The 20,889-nt window shown below is 39.2% G+C and overlaps 1 protein-coding gene across 1 annotated transcript in view; it reads left to right on the top strand.

The window, feature by feature from the left end:
- DOK6 (docking protein 6) overlaps positions 1–9,868 on the top strand; it is a 241,340-nt gene extending 231,472 nt beyond the window's left edge. Inside the window, exon 8 of the mRNA XM_079302963.1 lies at positions 8,188–9,868. Within this exon, the coding sequence (XP_079159089.1) occupies positions 8,188–8,327 (140 nt within the window). The 3' untranslated portion in view covers positions 8,328–9,868. The remainder of the gene's footprint in view (positions 1–8,187) is intronic.
- Positions 9,869–20,889: the final 11,021 nt, after the last annotated feature.

Below are 20,889 nucleotides of genomic sequence, written 5' to 3'. Positions count from 1 at the left end.
TAGATTTAGGTGTTGATTTTTTAACAATCTATCTGATAAAATCTCTCTTTTGACTGGGCATTTAGTTTGACTGTAATAAAAAACAACATAAACATTCTTAGAAAGTGAAAAGTGAAAACTGAGCTAACAAATTGGTAAACCAGGATGATAACACTACAGACATAGCTTTAAATTATTCTAGTACATGCACTTTGCAAGGATGTAAAAAAAATTATACTCCAAATCAATTTCTACCCAGAGATCTACCATCAGTTGACTGTCATAATGGCTTCGTGCTCTACCAGGAGTCAAAAGCAGATAGCAAAGTATGGAGCTCTACCTACTCAGACACAGCAGAAAATTATTTAAGAAGAAGTAACTCAATCCACACAACTTTATCTATCCTTCACATTTGTTTCTGTTTTCACTAGCTTCATATTCTTCCAGCTTTTCAATTAACCCAGGAGCAGGTTCATTTTCCTGAGTATTTTCTTTTGTTTTTTTTTTTTTTTTTTGTCTCCATGACACAAAATAAACACTAAAAGAATTTTCTTGTTGGAGTGTTCCCTAGCTGCTGTCTTTTCCCTCCACTTTAGCCTTTCCCATATGCACTTAGGATCAGAGCATTCTTTTTTCTTATTTCTTGCATTTTGCAATTGGATCTCATTCAAATGCTCCTTGAAGTGAAGGAAATAGTCACTTGCAGAAATTTCTCCTCTACCTTTTTTTTTCCTTACTATTACCAACATGGAATGTCTGCTTTGTGAAGGTTCTGTTTAAAAAGTTCATTGAGTTTTGAGCTTGAATTGGAAAGTGAAACTATATGTATTATGTATTAAAATGCTTAGTCTTTGTTTACTTTTGTGGTGAATGAAATAAATTTACTTGGCACAGGCACAAGTTCAGAAGCAGGTAGTATTCTCATTATAAACCTTGATTTTACAACTTATGTGGAGATGTTTTATATTAGGTTTTACATTAGTTTCTGGTTGACTGAGCCTGTGGTTTAAAGGATAAATTAGGCCAGGGATGTTAGCCACCTTGGACAAAGTACTCAACCTTTTCAAGTGGTTTTGTTAGGGCACTCATTCAAGATTTTATTTGCTGTTAATTAGCTTGCAGACATTTTGATACATTTTAGTATTAAACTGCCCACATTTCCTCTCAAAAGCTTTTTTTCAAGGTCATGATGCCTGTATCTTTCAGTACTAAACAAAATCCTTGACCAGAGTCATTTCTCCATACATATAAATTTTGGATCATCTGTGTAATGATTCAGCAAAACCTATAACTCTCCTAACTTAGTGTGAGTCAAGAAGAGCTGGTCAAAAATGTCTTTAACTGATTTTTTTTTAATAGAGGATTTTTTCTCTCCCAAGAAAAATGGCTCAAAAGAAAGTATTTTATTGTATTACAGAAGAGTGTGGGTTGCAGAATGAGGCCCCTCAATGCCAGATTATCAGGGTTTCCTGAAAGATACTTTTAAATCAATAAGGTAAAAATTCAAAGTATCACTGCAGAAAATTTCACTTCTGTAGAATCCATGAAACCAAACTCCCTTTCTTCATCTGGAAAATTATGTTTGTTTTGTAGCAAATTTGGACCTTAGCCTTATTTTGTCTCAAGTGGGAATATGATTGAACCTCCTTCAACTGTTCTGGCATAGTTAAAGAGCTGGACAGAGGGTGAGAGGAGACTTGTTTAGTACTACAGCATTAGCACAAATGCAAAAAGCTGCAAAGACAAAATGAATTAATCTCTGCAAGGAGAAGGAAGATAAAAAGAAAGCTAAGTACAGGCTTATTATGCTTACCTGCACATTAGTTCAGAGCACAAAACTACAAAAACTGCTGTTCCACGTTACTCAATCTCCTTGAAGTTCAGGCACACAGGCCTACGGTTACAGATAGTAGAAGAGCACAAGTCAAAGAGATATAATATGCAAAATAGATCAATTTTTTCAAATATGTGTCATATTTTGGCTTCAGAAACACAAGCAAGTAAAGAAAGGACTATTGGGTAATGTGAGTTGTGTAAATAACTTACTTTTCCCTGCCCTGGGTGGAGATGTTAGGTGGTAGGGATTTATATACATCTCCTCCCTTTATAAACACATGTAAATACATTATTAGGAAAAAAAAAATCCTAAGGGAAACCAATTAAAAGTAGAGACCAAGATAAAACTACTTATCCTTGAGAAAGATGTGTTTGATGTTCTAATATTTCTACCACTTCTAGCTTCTAGAAGCTACATCAACTTGTGATAGTCCAAGCACGTGGTTCACAGGTTAAGTGCAGCAGGACAGCAAGTATTTAAAAACACTTCCCAGAAAAGTACAGCAACAATTAAGCTGACCTGGCCTTCAGTCAATACTTTGACTTTAATTACATGTTTCAAGATACTGCTTTAAATACCTGCTATTTTAGGTAGGGGTGCAGATGAAATAATGCATGTTTTTCCTGTGCATAATATTTACAAGCAATTCACATTGTAGGTATTGAAACAATTTTTCTGTGTTTCAAAATATTGACATGTAGACATGATTTTTGTGAAACTCCAGTATTCTTGTGCCAAAACTGGAATGTTGAAATTCAGCATATTGTAAAGTTACTGGTCTTAACGTGGCAATCCTGCAGTCTCTTCTGCATGCATATGTAAAGCTCCTTCTTTTCTAGAGGAGGACTTGATGACAATGCCAAAGGCTTTTAAGTTAAATAATAGTCTTCCACTTCTGGAAAGTGATATGGCTCTGTAACAAATATGTATCTACTCAGGCACTTACTAACAATAAACATAGTTACTATTTTTATGTCAAATTCTCAGGAAGATGAAAATGTTTTTCAATTAAGAATGGAAAAGAAATATTTTAAAGGGGGACTGAGAATTTGTCATTCACTCTCTTAATATATTTCCTATGTATTTTAGTCTCATTTTAAATAACTTTTATTCAAAAATATTTATAATAAGCAAATTAAACCATTTTCTTAAAAGTCTGCCTCAAAAATTAGGTTTCTTGATATTCTTTCTCCCTTCAGAAAGATATATGCATGTGATTAAATTAAATCCAAAATCATTTTAGACTGTATGAAAGTTGGAGCCCAGCTGTGCTCCCTGGAGTTTTTATTCCAACTGCAGTTAAATTCAAAGGGAAATTTGTATTTCTTTATATGGAACTGAAACAGGCCCACAGTTTCACTTTCAATAAGTATATGGAAATCAATATGCTATAATGCAGTTTACACTATTTTTCAGTTTCCATCTGCTGCCTTCCATTGCATCTTTTTGTGAGTGACAGCATAATAATTGCTGTACCAATTAATGCCCTTCCAATTCAACTGCATCATTACTGCAAAATAAATGTTTTGCTTTGTAGCAGTTTGTCCTGCTATGAAACTTTGCTTTAGTTATTCCAATCATCTAAGAGCAGAAAAGGAAAAGCTGCTTTGTCATCAGTAGCTCAATAGAAGACACTGTATATTCAATACAGAGAGTTGGCAGAATTTTAGCAAGTATCAATTTATAAATAGGATAGCAGCAATCATTTATTTTCTGCCTTAAATGAAAGTATCCTTTTTGATGCAATAATAGCCACTTAACTGATTTGAGACCAAAGTAGGGGGGTTTACTGGAGAAAGGTTTTTTCTTTATCCAGAATAAAATATGGACTCTCTTTCTTTGCAACAAAAGCTCTTAGAAAATAAAAGCTTCCATCTGAAATAAGCAGTCATAAAAATTTAGTTCTTTTCAGTAAGAGTTTAATTTTCCCTAGTGGCAATTCAATGCATAGCTACAGTGTCTTTCCCATTCTGTCCTGTGTCTCTTAACAAAAATGCTGCAAAGAATATAAGAGGTTGAAGCACTTTGGGACAAGCTTCCCCTTTCAAATGATATCCTCAGTGCAGTCTCTGGGCCTCCTCTGGTATAAACAGGAGCTTGCACTGCTGTTAGAAAGTCCTTAGAGAATGCAAATCTAGATTAAAGTCTGGTACTAGTTTTGGGAACTTTTCTGGCTCAAGAGTTGCATTTATGTTGTCCAGTGAGAATTGTGTGAGGAAACAACATAGAGATAACTCCTTCTTACTGTTGTTCCATTCCTGGAACATCTGTTAGCTAATTGGGTTTTTTCCACCTTCTTGCACTATCCTTTTGTGCAGTGATAAAATATCATCATCTCTGTTTCCCTGCTTCCCAGACTGTTCTGTTTATTTTGAACAACAAAATTTTTCAATTAATATTTCTAAAAAGAAGCTGCTGCTTTACAATGGAACAATTGATTCACTTTATTTATTCTTAGCTTGCACTGATTGATTCATAGAAATTTCTTTTGAGCCAACTTGTTTTTCTATAGCATTTATAGAAACATTTATAGCAATCATAGAACTCTTACAATCCTAAAGTCTCAGATAAAAAACATAACACTAAAAAGATATCCAATTGGTTTTAATATAATGACTTCAATTTTGTGTTCATAATCTTGGAAATGGAAATATCAAATTTTATTTTCAAAAATAAATTTATTATTCATACCAAGAAAAATAGAAATGCATTGGAAGCACATCCTTCTGTTTGTAAAGTCATCTGTTCAGATTAAATCCCAGATGAAAGCTTGCTGTGCAGCTGCAAATGTCTTTATTTTTTACCTAATGGCTATCTCATATAAGTTAATTAAAGGCCTGCAACAGAGACTGAAACACAGGAGTCTCTGGTTCTATTAATTTTTAATCACTGTACTGTACTGCAGAAACATAAACTTATATTAGATCTTGTATGGGAAAAGCTTAGTCAGAGGATTTCAAAAGTGCTCCTGCATCAGAGCTGTGAGCAGCCTGGTGGCAGTGGCACTCACCTGCATTTGGTGGCACATTCCTCACAGGTCATCACTCACCAAACAAACCATCTGGCAGGGAAACCAGCCTGAGAAAAAAACCTGCCATCCCTTCCCTTTGGCTGCTTGTTCCTGCTCCTCAGCTTTGCCAGAGCAGAGATTTGTAGGGCTCTTGCAAACGAGATGACCAAAGTGCTTCAGTTACAAAGCAGCTTTTGAGTCTGAATGGCTCAGCTGAGGGACAGTGAGCAGCAGTGTCAGTACAGAGCAGAAAGGAACATTTTCAGCTGATTTTCCACAGAAAGTGTAGTGTTGAGTCTTACCCACAGGCAGAGGGGAATTTTAACACAGGACTTGTACATCAGAGATGAGTGCTTTAACCAAAGAACATCAGATGAGAATCCCTTGAATTCTTGTATTGGAAAAGAAGAGAGTGACCTTTATTTCATTTAGAGAAGAAAAAGAGTTGGCACCTTCCTTCTGGTTAAGAATTTGAATTCAGAGGCTAAAACAGAAACATATCCCAATAAGCAGAAGTAAGGGAGCTTTTAAAGCTTATCCCTGGATCTCTTCTCCTCTATTTTTTTTTCTTTTCATTTAGCTTATTACTGCAAGTTTTCTCTCAGAAGTTGTGATCGATCTACTTATATGTACATCAGTCACTGCTGTTACTAGGAAACCATTGGGTTTTTCCTCTAAAGAATTGTTATAAATAAGCACCATGCCATGAAATAAGATCCTTGTGTATACTGCCTCTCCTTCCAACATAATTAAGATCAGGAAAAATCTAATTTAATATAATTTGCTGGGTTACATTAAATTTTCTTGATGGATCATTCATGCCTAATTGCTTTGGACTGCAGCTTCATTGCATCCTATAATCCTGAGAGTAAATTTGAATAAAGGATGAAGCAGGCTGAATAATACTTATATTTCCAAGGTCCTGTCCTGCAACAGAAAAAAAAGCAATTCTTCTTCTGTAAGCCATGGTGGGTGAACCTCCCTCAGCTCTACTGGTGTCATCAGGTCATGAAATCTGTGTGAATCAAATTCATCTTATGCTGACTTCAGAAGAATTGTAGGGAAGAGTTAGTTTTGTGTACTTAAAAGCAGCTGTAGCACCAAAGAGATGCAAAATCCACAACCAGTATTCTTCTCCTTCTCCTTCTCCTTCTCCTTCTCCTTCTCCTTCTCCTTCTCCTTCTCCTTCTCCTTCTCCTTCTCCTTCTCCTTCTCCTTCTCCTTCTCCTTCTCCTTCTCCTTCTCTTATCTTAACCTTTTAAGGTCTAAATATGGCTGAAGCAAGAAATTTAGAAAGCTATGGAGTTGTAATTAATCCTTTATTGCAAAAACTTTACCTGTATCTTTAGTTTCAAAATCCTTACTGCTGACAGTAAGTTCCATTCTTTCAAAATTCACCAATTTTCTTTTACCTATAGCTTTCTCATTTCATTTGAACCAATGTCTGCTATTCTTTTTGTTATTATTTTTGTAAATTGAAGTCATACTCTTCAGCTTGAGCCTCAACCAGACATTTTAGACCTCTTGGCTCTGTTAAGTGTGCATTAATCTTTTCCATCTGTTTGTCTCTCTCTCTTCTCTTTCACTACATATCTTAGAAGCTAGGAGAGAACTCTGCTCCTTAACCCCTTTGGTTACAGAATAGCAAAAACTACCCCTGTTGTGACATTAGCATCTACAAACTTTATTTTAAAGAACAGCAAGGGATGTGCTGGCTTTTGGTGCATATATACAGGAAATGAACACCCTGAATTTAATTTCATTTTTAATCATTATAGGTTCAAATTCATCTTCCATATTCTAAGAGATTGCCTGAATTCCTTAGCTAGAAGTTAGTGTATTAAGGGCACACTTCATCACTGTATTAAAACTACAAAATTCTACTAAAGCAGATTTAAAATAAATTATACAAGATACAGTACAAGACACAAATAGGTGTGAGTTTAGGGAGCTCTGTGGTTGGTAAGTCTCTTTACTCCTGCTCGTTGTCACAGGGATTGTTTTATACTCTTTGGATAAAATACCTGAAGAAAATGAAGGAAAATTATGCCTTGACATACTTTATTATGTTTATGAGTAGGAAAGAGACAAATTTTACATAGGAAATCATGTGCCCAGTTTAGCAGTTCCTTATGGCATTTAAAAGACATATGATTCTAGCTTCTGGGTAAAAGGAAAGCAAGATCTTACATCCTGAGAAGGAAATGTGGCAGATTTGGAACAGAAAACTTAGTCTAGAATCATTCATTTTCTCATGTTTAGGTTTGCATTAGATTAAGAAATAAAGCTACAGTAATTGTCATGTAATCCCAAATAAAAGTAAAAAATCAATAAAGGCCTTATTTAATATCGGTAAAAAGTTGGTCAAAGCAATAAAGTCTTTAAGAATATTTGCAAACTTTATCAGCTACTGTGTAGCTCAGAACTCACAGTCACCATAAACTTTAATTCAGCTTGATGCAAAAGCTTCTTGAAGCAGAAAACATTTAAACCTTTCACCTCAGTCAAGTTTTGGTAGCCAATGTCAACCCAATGAATGAATAGTAAACACACACATAAAAAATTCATCCTGTTTGCTTGTGCTGTGAAAGGGATTTTATGATCATTAACAGTGTATTAAGACATTTTAAAAGCATTATGTAAAAATGTTTTGAATCCAAGATTCAATACACATTAAAAAAAAAAAAGATATATTGCATGAAGATATGCACTTTGAAAGTTTATTTTTTGTTACTAATTAAATTTCAGTTTAATAAGGAAATATGAGGTAGGAAAACTATCAGGTTATAGAATTGGGTCATCAGGTTTCATCACTGGCTTTTCACATGTGGTTTCCCATCTTACTGATTAAAGCAACGGTTATATGAGATTCACAAGCCCATCTGAAAAAGTGTCAGGCACATCCTCTTCCCAACTAGTATTCTGCCATCTGCACCATATCCCACCTCCAGTTCATTTCAGAATGACAGTGGCGCAGTCCTTACCTGACAAACTGGCATCATGTTCAAAGGACAGCAGGTAAATGAAGTGGCATTTGTGGTACTAATCCTTTTGAAACCCCTGGCATTACTTTCACGGGCAGTGCTTCAGGTAAAAAAGTCCTAACTGACATAACTAAGACTTAGTAAGTAGAAAATACACAAATAGGATGCTCTAAAATCTTGAAAAGTAATTCCAACCCTAAATTATGCCTGAGGCACTGTCAGCCACTGGTGCCCTCTTCTGCAGCTCCAGAAGGGCCCGATGCAGCAAGTCTGTTCTCCAGGCACCGTGGGTCAGTATGAAGTTAATCTCGAGTCTGTCCATGGTGAAAGGCTCCACAGCTCAGTTACATCTCTCGTGTCCGTGTCTCCCCGCTCAGGTCACAGCCTCGGCTCGGCGAAGGTGTCCCGGGCGCAGACATTTCCCAGCTACCCATCGGAGCAGGGCGAGGAGCAGCAGCAGCCGCTGTCGCTGGCCAGCAGCTACACCTTCAGCTACGGCTCGGGGCTGGTGCAATGACAGCAGGGACTGCTGGCCAGGATGGACACTTGAGCCTGGAGCCTCCCGCCGGGACCGGGAGCCGCTGGCCCCTCTGCACCCACCATTTGCCATGAAAACTGATGGCTACCAGCTCCAGCCGGGGCACCGCCCATGCGGAAACCTGGAGAGGCGGCTTCCCCGGAGCAGAGGCTAAGTCTTTATTTATTTATTTTGCCGTTCCTTTTGTCAGTATGTTCGGAAAGGAGGGGGTTGGGGGGAGGGAGGAAGGGGGGCCACGTCTGTGTTGTAAGAAAGTGGTGGAAACAAATGAAACTGTGTTGGTTGGTGTAAAGGTTTCTGCATGACCGGAGAAGGTCCCTTCTGGGGCTCCATTGCAATGGCGCATCTGACACTGGGGCCTTGCTGCCCGACCCCAGCAGTAGGCCAGCCTGTCTTCACCCACAACCTCTGTAGGTCCTTGCCACAGCCTACAATTCCCGCTGGAGTCACTGAAATGTCGCCAACTCAAGATGCAGCATCAGCGCTGCGGGGTCACCTTCAAATCCGAGTGGGTTCACCCGCTGCCCTGGAGGGTGGCTGGGTGTTTTTGAGCCAGACGCCAACAAATACTGGAGTAGCAGGCTGATATGTTCTGTTGGGAATAGCGTTTGATGCATTAAGGTAAGGTTATTGCCTGGTCCAGCTCTAATCTTAAATTCCTGGGGCACAATTCATCCCTTACTAGTGCAATTCTCATGGTGCCCCTAAGAGCTGTGAACATCCCTATCAGCAGCACAGTTTTGTCCTCAGAACTGCTGCAAAGTCTTCTTGCTCGCAAATTATTTAAGTAACCATGCCTGCAAGCATTACTTTAAAAAGCGGGAAAACTGCTCTTGAAACAAAAATAAAGTGGGCCACTTGCCCAGCTGGCAACCACTTGTGCCATGGCTGGGCCAGACATGGTAGAGCTGAGCTCTGGTCTTGTCTTTCTGGTCAGCGTTACTTTGATTTTCTGTGTTTCCTTCTCAGATTTCTGTTCTAGTTGAACATTGTATCTTGTATGATCATGTGTCAAGCATATGTTTACTTTCAAAAGGAGGATGAGTACCTCTCAATGGAAATTTTTTGTCTTTGGAAGACGTCTTTAAAAAATGAACTGTAGTAGGTGTTTGTAATCGGTAAGGAGAGAATAAGTTGGAAGGCATACCTGTAGGTGGGGAATGAATTTTATCTATCCTGAACATTTAGATTTTTGTAACTGTTATCAAATATTTATGTACTCCTTGTGATGCCCTGAAATGTTTGAAATTGTGGGGAGAAAAATCTGCCCCCTTGTATGATCTGAGGAGCCTTGTGTTCTGTTCCCAGTGTGAAACTATTGCCATGATTACCAGAGGGATTCAGCTAATTGGTTGTTTCTCAGGACAGGTTGAGGAAATGTATCAAGGAGGAGACACACAGACTCTTTTCCAATGAAACAATCGGTTTTATGTACTATAATTTAACTGAAAAAGTGCTGTTGGGTTGTTTTATATATGCACATTATATATATATGTATTAAAAGGTATGGAAGAAACTTCTGCTTTGATTAAACATTTACTAATACAGTATGGTCAGCTTTTCTCCAACCATCTTCCCGGCTAAGAGACCTTGCAGACTTACAGCTTTCTACACCTCAGTGAACGGCTGCTGAATAAAAAAGCTTTGTGATCCACTTAAATGAAGCAGTTCTACCCCACCACAATCACCTTTATTTATTTTTCCAGTTTATCCTTGTCTCATTCGCTACCTCTTTTCCTTCTCACAGTGCTGCCATACTCAGGAATAGAATGGCTCCCTACAGAAAGCATCTTGATGGGCTAAAATGAAAAACTGCTCTCCCACGCTGTCAGGGCGCTGTACCTAAGGTGCTCTCAGAGCTGTACCCATCAAGGAAGCTTCTTCATTCACACTTTCATTTAAGAAAAAGATTCGCTTGACATTTTGCTTAGGGAAAATTTCCAATTTGCAAACGCTAAATGAAAAATGTGATTCAAAAGGATAGGTATTCTGCTGGTATAATCCTGTTACTCAGTGCAGCTTTGCCAAGTATTTGCCTTTTGAGGAAGTGGTCAGTTATTTTTATTCCTTTGCAGCTGAGATTCTTTCACTTGCCCTAAAATTATATATATTTTCTTTGAAACTCCTTAGATTAAGTTTTCAATATGTTCTACAGGTTTCAATGCAGTGTCCAAATAACTTTTTTCCTCTGTCACTTAAATATTAGTCATTTTATAATTGCATATTCTACATAGTCCAAAAGTGGATAAAAGGCAAAACAGGAGAATATCATAACTGCTTTATAGTTCCAGTGTCCACATATTTTAAGAACCTATCTAAATCCTCAACCTAGTAGGTCAATCTCATTTTGATTAAAAGCATAAGGTCTATATAATGTTCTCTTTTTGTTTCCTGGGGAACAATTCCTGTATGTGGCTTTGCCTTCCTATGCAGTACCTGAGTATTGTCAAGTTAATGAAAATGTAGATGCTGTTTTCAAAGAAAACTCACAAAAAGGGAGGGAAGGGGGCATTATAGCAGTTTTGGCTATATATATGGCCATATAGGGCAACTTTGCTGAATATTTTGCTTTCATTGCATAATGCAACCATCTTCTCAACTCATACATTTATAAAATACCTGTGAGGTCTCATACAATATACAGAAAATTGAACAAAGCTGCAGAACACAACCAATCTATAGCAAATCTGACCTGTTGGGAACCTATTTCTTGTAGAGATCAAATATGAGCACACTAGAATTTGAAAATGAGGATGCAACTTTACAATGTACTTTAACACAGTCTAAGACAACTGGTAACCTGAAGCACAGAAGTATTCAGGAGCCAGTGGAGGCTGCCATTAGTGCCACTCCAGAAGAGCAGATGACATCACTGTAACATTGGTGTATTCACACAGCTTCCACAAATGTTCCTCAGAAAAGCTCCATGAGAACCAGGCAGACGCTGTGACAACAGTTTGCCAGAAAATTCTGTTTTCATGGAATTGCTTTAATTCCTGGCATAAGTTGTTGATAACCTAAGTGATGGCCCACTGAGACTACTTTGTACAGCTCCTAGTGCTTCCATGAGAAGGAAAACTCTCTTTTGGAACACATGGTAGAGCTGCCTGCCTAGAGACTACAGTGGCCTTTAAATAAAACCAGGGACCCCCTGGGACCCTGTTCCAGTCTCGGCTTTCTTCCTGTGCAAGGCACACAGATAATACATCTACTCCTGACCCAAGAGTTGCTCTCTGTTTTCAGCTAATGAGCTGTGAAAGGATGGAGGGCAACAAAATGTCTTCAGTGGTAACCAGGTGCAGCTGGTACAAATGGAACTTAGCATTAGTACATTATAAAGTAGAAGAAATAAAATAAAGTTTTCGATTTTATTTCTGTTTCTAAGGATATGTTATGAATATACAACTGTAACCGTGATTTACATTTTCTGAAATCACTCTCTGATAACAATATACTTACCCCTATGAACCAACAATACATGGCATTACTAAATATAGTTACTAATATATCTTAACTGTGAATATTATAGATTGATGCATGCTGGTACTTTTGATTTTGAAGTCACTTGGTGCAGAAAAGGTGAAATTGAAAGAGACTGCTAATAAATCATCAAATGGTGCTAAGGAACTTGAACAGTCCCATTTTTTTAAACAGCTACATGTCATTATTTATAGTTTAAATTGTGAGTGTAGTCATTTGAAACAATTTAATCTGCTTATGTAAAGGAAAAAGAAGGAGAATCTCTTGTAGCAGGGAGTTTGCTGTTTTACTGAGTAAATATTTAGACATTCCTTTTTGTGGCAGGCACATGGTCATATGTATCAAGTTCTGTCCTTGGGAGGTTTTGCTGGGTTTGTATTCTTTTTTTGTTCAGAAAAAAAAAGAAGCTACAAGTAAATCGTGAAAATATATTGACAAACCAAAGAAGTTTGTTGAGACAGTGACAGTAGGTGCTCTCTTTTTTTTTGTTGAAAGTCTAGCATGACATTTCAGGAAAATACTTTGTTCCACAATACAAGTAGAGAAATTCTGTTGGGATGCAGAAAACTATAATCAAGTTTTGTTCTAAGTTAATAAGACTTTGCTGGAAGAGGGGTTGAAATTGAGTATCTGAGGGCAAAAGTGTTTTAAAGTGCTCTCTATAGCAATAATTCAAGTACAAAATACAGCCTTCAGGTACCCATTTATTTAGAAGTTGCTAAGTGCAGGCAATCTGTGACGACCCTTAGCTGCTTACGGCAAAGAGAAAAAAAGGTCAATCATTAATCATATCTATGTATTGCATTTATCAGAAAAGGAATGAACTTCATGCTTGTTCAGCTTTCCAGTCTAAAAGGCTATGCTATGAGGAGTAGAGTTTTGTGAGATATTTGATTTTTAGGAACTTACAAAGACCATCAGCCTGTAGCATATAAACCCTACTCAGACTTAGCTCACCAGCCACATGTGCTAGTTTTCATCTAGTAACCTGGAAACTGCAGAGTGGTTTTCCACTAACAAATATAACTATCTTGACTGTGCATTTTAGCATGAAATACAGAACAATTTACAAAATACTAAGAAGAAGGAGTAATGAGTTCCAATTAATTTCTGCTTTATTGTTTAATATCAGTGTATTTTGGCTCCTTTTGATACCTGCTGCAAAGGAGTAAGTGTGGCTTTTATCCACGCACAGAGTGGAGTGAGCAGTGGGAAAAGTGTGAAAAGATGCTCTTTGATTATGAGGATAGATCCAACCACACCAGAAAATGTCTTTTTTCCACATCATTCAAATACTTGGACTCTTTCCAAATGCATTTATTACACAATGGGATATATTAGAATTTTACATTTTTCACCATAGAGAACTAGTCAGAATGCCTGCCATTGTTTTGTAAGTAGAAGGTAATGACTGTGCAACATCACTGCAGTGACATAACTTTAAAATCAAAGGGCTGAATGTATGAATTCTGCAGTTACAAAGTCTTGCACTACATTAAGGGTGCTGTGTTTGTTCTTGATATTATACCTAAATGCTCTTCACTTTTTATTTTAGATAAAAAGATGAGGTACATTGGAAACAAGGATAGGCTGATGGTGCAATGAAAGAAACTGCAAAGGATATTGACTTCCTTGTTAAAACAAGAAGTTTGTCTCCCTGTCCAGGTCCTTAAAAGACAGTAAAAGGTGATGGGTTAAGGTGCTGTGCATTCAGCAATTATTTAAATTGCATTGTGCTTAGAAACCTAAATATTACAATCTGCTGGAGAATTGGTGCTATTGAAGGAAATGGAAGTTTCACTTTGCAAAGACTTTTACATGCTTATACAGTTCAACAGATTTTTACAGACACAATTAAAACATATATGAAAGTAACTGAGGCTTAAGTATGATTAAATATAATTAAAGGATTTGACAATGTCCATAGTGTTATGAATATTGCAAGCTGTAATGGATACAATATTTTCTTTTTAACTGAATTCAAGCTCAAAAACTAATAGGCTCTCTAATATGAAGAAGTTAATCTTTTTAAATATCACATTTAAAGTCCCAAAGAATTAATTTCATTGGGGTTTTTTGTTGCTTTGATACAGAAATCCTCAGGAGGTTCAACAGATTTACTACGTTCTCTTACAATCCTGATATTGTCAAGTGCATTAAACTATTTTACAGTCGATTTTTTCCTGTGAGAATATTTGACATGAATGAAGTTAATTTTTAGTCAGCTGACACATTGTTTTCAGTCTCTTTAAAAATTGTATGATAACAAGATAGAGTGGGCATAGAAAATATCACAGAATTAATTGGCTGATTTGGCAATTCCTTACCAATAACCAAAGAAAAAAAAAAGGTTTCAATTTAACATTTATTCTCATCACTGCTCCTATACTTAAAACAGAATAATTACATAAAATAAAATGATCCTTGTGGATGCTAATGGCCACATTTCCTGAGTTTCCATATATGCTGTGACAGGAGCTATCCAGAACCACTTTTTTGATTTTTTTCTGAGTTGAGACGGTTACAAGGAAAAACAGAAAATACGTGGAAAAATTATTAGGACTTCTTACCAAAGAATGTTACACACTAACCTTTTATTTCTTTGAAAATCATCATTATGGAAAGGTAGAGAAATTTGTGAAAGGAAGTGAAACTGTGGTAAGAAATCAACAAAAATAAAAAGAGATTCTGTAATCTTTAAAAAGGTTAGGAGAAATTGACAAACACTTAAGCACACAGCAATGTGCCAGTGTTGAGTATGAAACAGTTTCCCTCAGCATTCAACTTCTTTATCAGGAGCTGGAAGCAATGTCATATGTTCAGTCTAATTCAGAGCTCCAAGTTGCTCAGTAGGAATGAACTGAAGCATGATGGGCTCATTTTCCCTAACCTGGTTGGAGGAACCAAGTACCAGTCTGCCTAACATGAATTGTGCAGTACAGAAAAGCCAGTATTTTGCACAATGCACCTCCATTGTTATCACACAGCTCTGTGGAACTCACTGCAGCCAGATATTGTCAAAAGTGTGATTTAGAATATTTCACAACTCATTGAATTCTGGGTGGTATTTTCCTTTAGGATCCATAAAAATACATACAGCGGTGCTCGAACTTTATTCTTCTAATTGCAAAATGTTCTGACAGAGTTCTGTAAGAAAGTTCCTCTCATTCTACCATTGTTGGGTAAATTGTAGACATTTCAAAGAAAATAATAAATGTCTGCTTAAGACAGTTTTATTTCAGAGGGGGAAAAAATGGTACTAAAAGAGATTAATTTTAATACATGCAAATATTTCTGACATACATTCCTCTTATATAGACAGCACAGAGAAAAGTATTGGAGAGAAAAGAAACATACTGGGCTTTTGTTTATATCTTAGTATGACAACCTATTGTTCACTTAAATAATTTTATAAAATTTTCTGTTTAATGCCACAAATGGATTATTTACTGTAACAATCTAATTGAATAAACTGTTAAGAGAGGTGTTAAATACCCTTTAGAACCACTGAGATTTTTTTTTCTAAAACTGCAAAGCTGTCTTTTTAAGTAAGCATAAGGTTAGAAGAACTATATCAGCCATGGCTAGTAATTCATATTAATTATTTTATTTAACTACACAGGCTAACAGTGTGGATAGAGTGGAAATAATCTTTTGAAGCTTGTGTTAGATAGCTTTGTATACATTTCCTTTGGTATTTCTAGCTCAAACATTAAATCCTAAGTTATATGTATATGTTGTATGTAGCTGTAAGACTATAGCACAGATAGTAAGTTAAATCTACAGCTTTATAAATCAAGCCTAATCAAGGCCAAGAAATTAGTCAGAGCAGTGGCACCAGTCAGTCCTGTAGCATGGTGGCAGCGTGCCCCAGTAGTATCTGAGGTCACACAGCTGAGTCTATCTCAATGTTTGTGAGGTTCCCCTGCTTTAAAGGAAGTGTTGGCAAACTCATCACCTGCCTATCCCATGGTTATCCAGATGTTCTTCCTCTTAACTCCCAATGCATTGTACTATTAGAAAAGATAAAAAAGGGGGGGAGGGGGGAAGGTAGGGGCAAAAGCAGAGACAAGTGTCCTACCAAGCCCTGCAGGCTCTTCTTCATCCTAAAAATATTGTTTCTGTGCAGGAGCCCAAAAGGCAGGGCAGAGAGCAGAGGGCAGGGGAGAGAGTGTGCTGACTTGTCTGATGCAGGCTGGGAGAGAACTGGGAAGGGTCTCCCATTTCTGAGTGATTTGGGCAGGTACCATGCTGGATGAACCAGCATTTCATGTGGCAGTGAAAAGCCTGGTCCAGTTTAGTGTTTGAAAGGCTGCTGTGGGTCTCTAGCCTCGGGATGGAGCCTTTTGCCTGAAATATAAAAGGAGCAGTGGTCCCCTGAGCCCACAGATACCCTGACACCACAGCCCAGCAAGGCACAGCTGTGAAGGTATGCCTTGTGCTCCAGCCCAACACGGTTCCCCAGGAATGTGTGTGTTTTGGAAATGTCTTTTTATGTTGCCCTACTTACACCTTGAACAATAACAGTCTGAGAGCTTGGCGGACAGCTTCTGCTCCTGGGGTCTGCAGCCTAAAAGAACATTTTAGCACCTATCTTGCAGACAGACGGGCTGGTTTTGGAAATAACCCTTAGTGTCAGACTTACACAGCTGTTCAGAGGATTAACTCCTACTGAGCATCTCAGCTTTGAAGGAAATTGCACTAGGGAGTACTCACTGAGGCAGAATTTCAGCTACTGTAAATAAATACCATTGATTTGAACTTTCACAGAGCTCCATTGCAGACCATATTTAAAGGAGCATGATGCACATAAGATTTAAAAATAAATTTGAAAAATCTGAGTCTTAATACCCTGGGATTGCTGAGGTCCTCTCACTCTCTGACCTTTCTTCTGGCTAGCTCTAGGTCAGAGATGGAGGGGACTCGGCATGGACAAAGCAAAAGACCAAAGGAGGCTCCTTTCCTAGGTAATCCAAAGTTTATTCCTGGACAGGGTCCAGGGAAAAGAGAGGGAGCATGGAGAAAGCAGGGAATTTCAAATCTTGGGTCAGGGGAGGGAAACAGAGCTGCAGCCAGTGGGGTTGCACTGGTGGGGATCAGCTAAGGGGGGGCTGAACCAATTTCACAGAACTTCAGCAGAGCACAGAACAAACCATTTTTCTTATTGAAATATAAACCGTATCAGTGAAATACAACATCTCCCCATTTCTTGTTTAACAAAGTTAAAGGAAGGTGTCTGGTTCATTGTGATTCAGAATGTGGATCTGCCCACCACTTGCAGACAGGTTAAACTGCTTTTGGTTTGTCAACTCTACATGGTTGACTGCTGAGGTAAAAGAGATGAGACCATTAATAGCTTTGAAAATCAAGCAATGTAGGATTCTGAATGCCATTATTATAAGGAAAAGAACAGCAAAAAATAACAAAATTGTTTTAACTATGGAAGTCCACCACCCCGTGAGTCCCCAGCCCTTGAACAGCCAGCCCACTGAGCCAATCCTTGGATTCTTGCTTTACTTGTCCGATCAAGCTTCTCATGTCTCAGAGGGCTGTGTGGATGCTGGGAGCTTTCAAGGTTAGATTCATGCAGCAAAGTCCTTCAAATTCCTAGCACTCGTGTGCCTGCAGCATCAGGAGATCTATTGCAGCACAATGTTGGAGTGTGGCTGCCTGGTAACTTCCTCATCCTCTAGGAGGGAACTGATGGTAGTGGATGTTAAGTTTGCCTGTTTGACGACTAAGCACTCTAGGTGGCCCAATTCACCCATAGCTTTGACTGCTGAGACCCATGAAAAGAACAGGGACACAGCAATCTTTTCTAACTTGGACCAATGAAAAATTTCAGAATCACAATTTTGGTCCAAATTGTCAGCACTTCTCATTTGAATTCTGTTGGCCGATTTGTTTTTATGAGTCCATTCACCAATTAAGGTTTGGTTGGGTGCTAAGAGGGGCACCTGCCCGAAGGTACATGGCCCTCCTAATAGCCAAGAAGGGATCCATGCCCATGCCTGATCTCCACAAATCAAGAACAATCCCTTAGGGAGGCTTTTTTGGGACTTGAATGATATGGGTTGTCTTCTGCAACATGACTCAGAATATTACACCACCTTTTGGTAGGGAATTCCTCCCGATATTGCAGTATGTTGTGGAAGACTTTGGTGCTAGAAAGCTTTGGGCTGAAGACAAAGTGAATGCATGTATGGTGCTGGAGAGGAACCCAATAGTTCTAATTCTTGGGGTTCCTGAGCTGCTTTGGGCAAATGTGGTAGCCACTCCTCTATGGAGTTCTTAATCATTACAGCTTGCTGCCAACGATTTCTGTGTGGTCGGCTACTATGTGACTTAAGAACTTGTTTGGGCATATGTGTGTCAAAGTTGGCTGGGAATTCTCCAGCCTGCAATGGGATTTCCTACTAGGCAGGTGGACACAGGGTCTTTTGCTGCTGCAGTGGACAGGCACATGTTTTCCTGTTGGAGCATCCATGCCAGGGTCACCCAGATGTTTTAACGTGGCTGAGGGATGATCCACGCAGCTGCCAGACTGTTCAGCATTAACAAGATGACAACTTGGAAGGGGCTCATCACAGGGTCGGGTGGGATGTAGGTCTTCCCTAAAAGGAAAAAACAAACATTTTTAAAGCATTCTGTGTCTGCTGGAATGTAGCCATATCTTAGGAAGATTTTCTCTCCTCTTTCCAGCGGCGTCTTCTTTTTGAAGCAGCAGCCACTTGCATCTCATCCCCTTCTGCAGGAGAAGGAGCTCTGGGGACAAAAGGTTTCATGCACTTTTGGGGAATCCACCGAGCACCTGAGGGGGTGGCTATGCATGCATAGACACGTCCCCAGGTAACAAGCTCGTAGGGACCTTTGGTTTCCCAACTTTCCAGGTCCCTAATCAAAACTGGTGGATGCTGGGACAATTTGAACTGATCACCATTGTTAAAGTGACCTACCACAGGAGGACTCATGTTTTCAAATGAACAATTCAGCAGCCATTTCTCCTTGGCTGCCGCCAGTTTCTCTTGGATCTCCTCTCACTGCCGCAGCGCCAGGGGATTGATCACCTCGACTGCCACAGGGTCCTCCTTGGTGCCAGTCTCTTTCTTGGCCATGGTCGTTTCCAGCAGTTTCAGCCCCAGCTTGGCCCGGCGTTTATTGGTTCCTTCCACGCTCAAGGAGGACTCGGCTGCCGTGGATTTAGTAGGAGCGAGAGGAGCCTTCCTCTCCCTGGCTCTCCGCTCGCTCTCGGAGCGCCCCCGGCCACGGCCGCTCCTCCCGGGCCGGGAGGAACCGGAGCGTCCCCCGGAGCCGCCGCGCTCTCCCCGGGAGCGGCTGCTCCCGGGGTCTCCTCGGTCCCGCCGCATTCCCGGTGCTTCTTGGAGGTGCCCATGGCTGCGCCACTGCCCCGACCACGATTCGGTTCGTCCCTCTCAGCAGGAGCTGTGCATTAAACAGCTCCCTGCTGGCCGGGCAGGTGAGCAGTCCAAAAGGTTTATGATCCAGCCAATGCGGGGAGTCTCACCTCAGGGGAGGCCCCACGTTGGGCACCACCTGCTGAGGTTCCCCCACTCTCCGACCTTTCTTCTGGCTAGCTCTAGGTCAGAGAAGGAGGGGATTCGGCATGGACAAAGCAAAAGACCAAGGAGGCTCCTTTTCCTGGGATAATCCAAGTGCTTACTCCTGAAGGTTTCCAAGAGAAAGAGAGACAGAGCATGGAGAACGCGGGGAATTTCAAATCTCGGGTCAGGGGAGGGAAACAGAGCTGCAGTCAGTGGGGTTGCACCAGCGAGGGGCAGCTAAGGGAGGGCTGAACCAACTTCACAGAGCTTCAGCAGAGCACAGAACAAACCATTTTTCTCAGTGCAATATAAACCAAATTAGTGAAATACAAGGCATCTTTATGGATACAAAAATAATAATCATCATCATCCTTAAAAAAAAAAAAGAATCCACACAAAAAAGCACATATACAAACAAAACAAAAAAAACCCCACCCCTAAAAATGAAACTGGTAGTGAGATGAATCATCCGAACAATCCTCTGAATCTGAAATCTTTCCTTTTTCTGAAGCAAGGTTTCTTATTTGGGACTCTCTGGACTAAACTAACAAATGCTGGTAGCAGCTATACATCAACTGTTCTGTCTGCTGTTTTTCCTTGGTCCTCTTCTCTTGTCCCCTAGTCCTGGGATAAGACCTGGAGAGGAGGCAGGTGGTTAAGTTGCACAGTATAGTTGCAACAAGCTATTTCTGAGCTTTCCTGAAAACATTTGGGTGCCTAACAGAGAAGGTGGCTGGGAATTTAGGTCAGGTGGAGGTCATGAAGAGGGTTTATTGCTGAACTACCCTGCCAAAATTGAGGGTGTGGAGGAGCCCAGCTTCTTGTGTTCCTTGGTGGGTCCAGCCCTTCAAACAGCCTATTTCCTCACAGGAACATTGTTTTTACCCCAAGACGCAGCCAAGGGAGAGCAGAAGACTAGCAGAAGGAGTAGTATCATGAACATATTACAGTCAGAGAAGTTCTTTAAGGTAAAGGTGTCTGAAATGAATAAAGAAAATAACAGGCTCTAACTTCCACCTTCTTTCATAAACTGTCAGTTTCTTTCTTGTCCTGTTGATCCAAACTCTGGTGAATGCCTTTCCTACGTTCAGAAGTCTTTTTCAATGAGATGTGAGGTTACACACTTTAAAGACTTAGTTGTACTATTAATCAATGAATATTCATTTAAACATTGAATTTAAACCTTTCCCTTTTTGACCTGATGAAAAAGATTAATTTTATTATTATGGAAAAGGTTTTACTTTTCTTTAATCTCATATATTAATTTTCAAATCACACAGACAGCAGTCACCTGAGAATATCCTTCAAGGTAATCAGCACTCAGTTTTTTTAATGACAACACATTTTATTATATTTATTTCCTTTCAGCAAAGTTTCTAAGACCTTAAAAACCCCATAGAACTATTTTACAGTTTAGATGGTATGCTGAGATGGTTGTTTTCCATAGTTGTGTCATTTGCTTCGTTGATTCTGGCTTCCTCCCTCTTAACTATTTTAGT

This window comes from Erithacus rubecula, assembly GCF_903797595.1.
Source record: "Erithacus rubecula genome assembly, chromosome: 3".
Classification (NCBI taxonomy): domain Eukaryota; kingdom Metazoa; phylum Chordata; class Aves; order Passeriformes; family Muscicapidae; genus Erithacus; species Erithacus rubecula.
This window is presented reverse-complemented; position numbering and strand designations above follow the sequence as displayed.